Consider the following 3,198-nt stretch of genomic DNA (forward strand, 5'->3'; position numbering starts at 1 on the left):
TATGTTGTTGACAATTCATATTTTTGGTTCAAAAATAATCTTTTTGATTATAAATTTCATATTTTTTAGAAAAATTGCGACTGTTTGGTTTAAAAAATATTGTTTCTTTTTTAATGAATGTATTAGGTTAAACAAAAAAAATGAATTCTCTGATAAAAAAATATAATAGTTGATATTTAAGCCAAAAAATATTTTAATCACAAATTGAAAGCAATAGAATTAATTTTTAAAAAAAACGCATTTTCAATAAAACTGTTGAAGCGTCAACATAACCAGACTACTTTTTAAGCACAATCGCATTTTTGCTCACGAAAGATGAAATTCATAATAAAAAAGATAAATAACCAAAAGACGAATTTTCAACAAAATATCAGAAATATTGATGAAAAAATTTGTTTCAGTTAAGAAAATACAAATTTTCAATAAAAAAGCTAATCTACTTAATTCATTTAAAAAAGTAAATAGACAATATTAATCTCATTAATATAATATTAAATTTTAATGGATATTTATTAATTTATATTGAAAAAATTACATTTATGAGTAACTATTAAATTACTTACCTAAGAAGTTATCAAAATTTGAGGTTAGGATAAATAATTAATTGAATGTCTAGCGTGGGTCTTATAAACAATGGTTTTAATATGTTATTCCTAACACGTAACTGCGAAATTTAATTAAAAACACGGCGAAAGTGACAGTCTCAGGAATCCAGTGATATTGTTGGAAAACGGACATTTCGGACTAATGAATACAGCAAAAATTCAACTGACTGCAGAGCCTTCCTTCCTAGATTTTAGACAGCATTGTATTATTAGGAAAAGGGATGGTAATATCTTTAACCACTGGTTTAATAGGAGGTGACATGTTCAAACCGAATAGATTACACAACCAACGTTAAAAATATTTGGTGGCCCTGAAAAGGGCCGATTGTATGCATTCAATGCCAGGAATTGTTCAGAACTTAACCTCCAAAACCATATAGAGTACGTCCTTGACGTTTCAAAGCATAGACAACGTCCATAGCAGTGACAGTCTTCCTCTTGGCGTGCTCAGTATAGGTAACTGCATCACGAATGACATTTTCAAGGAACACCTTCAAAACACCTCGGGTTTCCTCATAAATCAAGCCAGAGATACGCTTGACTCCCCCACGACGAGCCAGACGACGGATCGCGGGCTTCGTGATTCCCTGGATGTTGTCACGCAAAACTTTACGGTGGCGCTTTGCTCCTCCCTTACCCAAACCTTTTCCTCCTTTACCACGGCCAGTCATTTTTAAACAAATGAAAATTTACAATATACTTTAACAAAAAGCAAACTACAGAATGAAAGAAATTTCTAAACTGGTCGGTTATATAGCCACGAGAATCAAGTCCCCCACTAAACCGCCAGTGTACTTTACCCCCACTTTCTAGTAAACCAACAAAGAAGATCACGATTCTCGTCTCTTTGTAAGCCAAAACCAATAAGCAGATGTTCCTCCCTTCTCAAAGCTGAAAGACCTGAAATGATGCGGCTATATAACAGCGCTCTTTGAAATTTTTTATCATTGATTGATCAAGAGAGCAACCGACATGAGAAATCGACAAACCAAGAAAGCCTTACCAATGCTTCTGGTAACGGTTCCAAACACGCCCCAAGCGAAAGAGCTAATTAAACTGCAATCCATTGCCTACATTAAAATTAAAGTTGAGCCATATGTCAAACCCAAGGAAACCGCACAGTGCTTCAAGTGTCAAAGATTCCACCATGTCTCTGACATGTGCCACGCCACTCCGTGATGTGTGAAGTGCGGGGGTGTGCATCAAAGTTCTGCGTGCAGAAAAACACTTGAAACACCGGCCACTTGCGCTAACTGTGCTGGGGATACCCCGCTAATTATAGAGGTTGTTCTGCTTTTAAACAAACATCCAAAAAACCCGCTATTAAAAAACCAAAAACACACAATTTGCCCGAGGAAATTTTTCCAATAAACTAAGTAAAGAGATCACACTAAAAGAAAATTTTACAAACGAACGCACCCCACTAGACAGTGCCCCGCCACTACAAGGCTTACCACTTTACAGCACAGTCGCCACCGCAACATCACAGGCATGCGCATTAAAGCCTCAAACTATGCAGACAGACAGAACACATAAAATTGCTAATACTCGATCTAAGGCACCAATTGCTAAGAAAATTCATGCCCCTCAGAATAAAACTATTCCTGAAGCCACACACAATAAAAACACACCCTCTCAAGCTATCAAAATAAATCTGGTAAATCTCTTAAAAAGAGCTACAACCTTAACCACAGACATAATGGGGGGAAAAATTAATATTAATGAAGCTATAAATACAACCACCGAGATTATAAGTAATTTACTTGCACTTGCTATCGAAAATGGCCACCTTAAATAATAACACTTTAAAAATAATTTTTTGGAATGCTCAAGGTATTCTTAAAAAAAGACACGAATTAGCCACATAGCTCTACAAAAACAACATTACCATCTGCTTGCTCAGTGAAACATTACTACGCGCATCCCTACGCCTTAATCTATTTCGTGGTTATACATTATACAGAAATAACTCAAATAGAGGTACCGCGATCTTAATTCAAGAAAATATTAATCACCATGAACTAATAATTCCTGAACTTGAAGCCCTCGAAGCTACTGCCATACAAATAAAAATTCACGGGAATCCATATTCTATAGTCTCGCTCTATCAGACCCCCTCTCACGAATTTCTAAAAAATGACTACAGAAAAATATTCAAACTCGCACCCTCAGTAATTGCTGCAGGGGACCTAAATGCTAAACACTTAGCCTGGAATAGCAGAACAACTAACAAAATCGGTAAGCAATTATTTGAATTTATAAATCATAAGAATCTCTCAATCTCAGCACCAGACTCGCATACTTTTTTCCCTCACAACACAAAACATAAATCCGACCTTATTGACTATGCAATTTCCAAAAGTAACTTTTACAACCACGACATTTTCACTATAGATGAGCTTGACTCAGATCATCGTCCAGTCCTCCTAAGTCTCTTCACCAACTGTGAAAAAGCCCCTGTCGCGCTTCGCTATAATGTTGCAAAAGCAATTTGGCAAACATTCAACATAACCCTAGAAACACACGTTAACTTTGAACCTTCAATGACAAACACTTCCCACATTGACGACGCAATAACCAATCTAACCTCTAG

At 35.9% G+C, this 3,198-nt stretch overlaps 1 protein-coding gene across 1 annotated transcript; it reads right to left on the reverse strand.

Annotated features, from left to right (window-relative positions):
* Nucleotides 1–915: 915 nt before the first annotated feature.
* Nucleotides 916–1,296, reverse strand: LOC117172658 (histone H4). Its single transcript, XM_033360784.1, has one exon. The coding sequence runs from the start codon at nt 1,274–1,276 to the stop codon at nt 965–967; it is 312 nt and encodes a 103-aa protein (XP_033216675.1). The 5' UTR covers nt 1,277–1,296; the 3' UTR covers nt 916–964.
* Nucleotides 1,297–3,198: the final 1,902 nt, after the last annotated feature.

This window comes from Belonocnema kinseyi, chromosome 1 (genome assembly GCF_010883055.1).
Source record: "Belonocnema kinseyi isolate 2016_QV_RU_SX_M_011 chromosome 1, B_treatae_v1, whole genome shotgun sequence".
In the NCBI taxonomy this organism is placed as follows: Eukaryota; Metazoa; Arthropoda; class Insecta; order Hymenoptera; family Cynipidae; genus Belonocnema; species Belonocnema kinseyi.

Excerpts from the sequence above, each read along its gene's own strand:
- LOC117172658 (XM_033360784.1), bottom strand. The coding sequence starts at position 1,276 with ATGACTGGCCGTGGTAAAGGAGGAAAAGGTTTGGGTAAGGGAGGAGCA.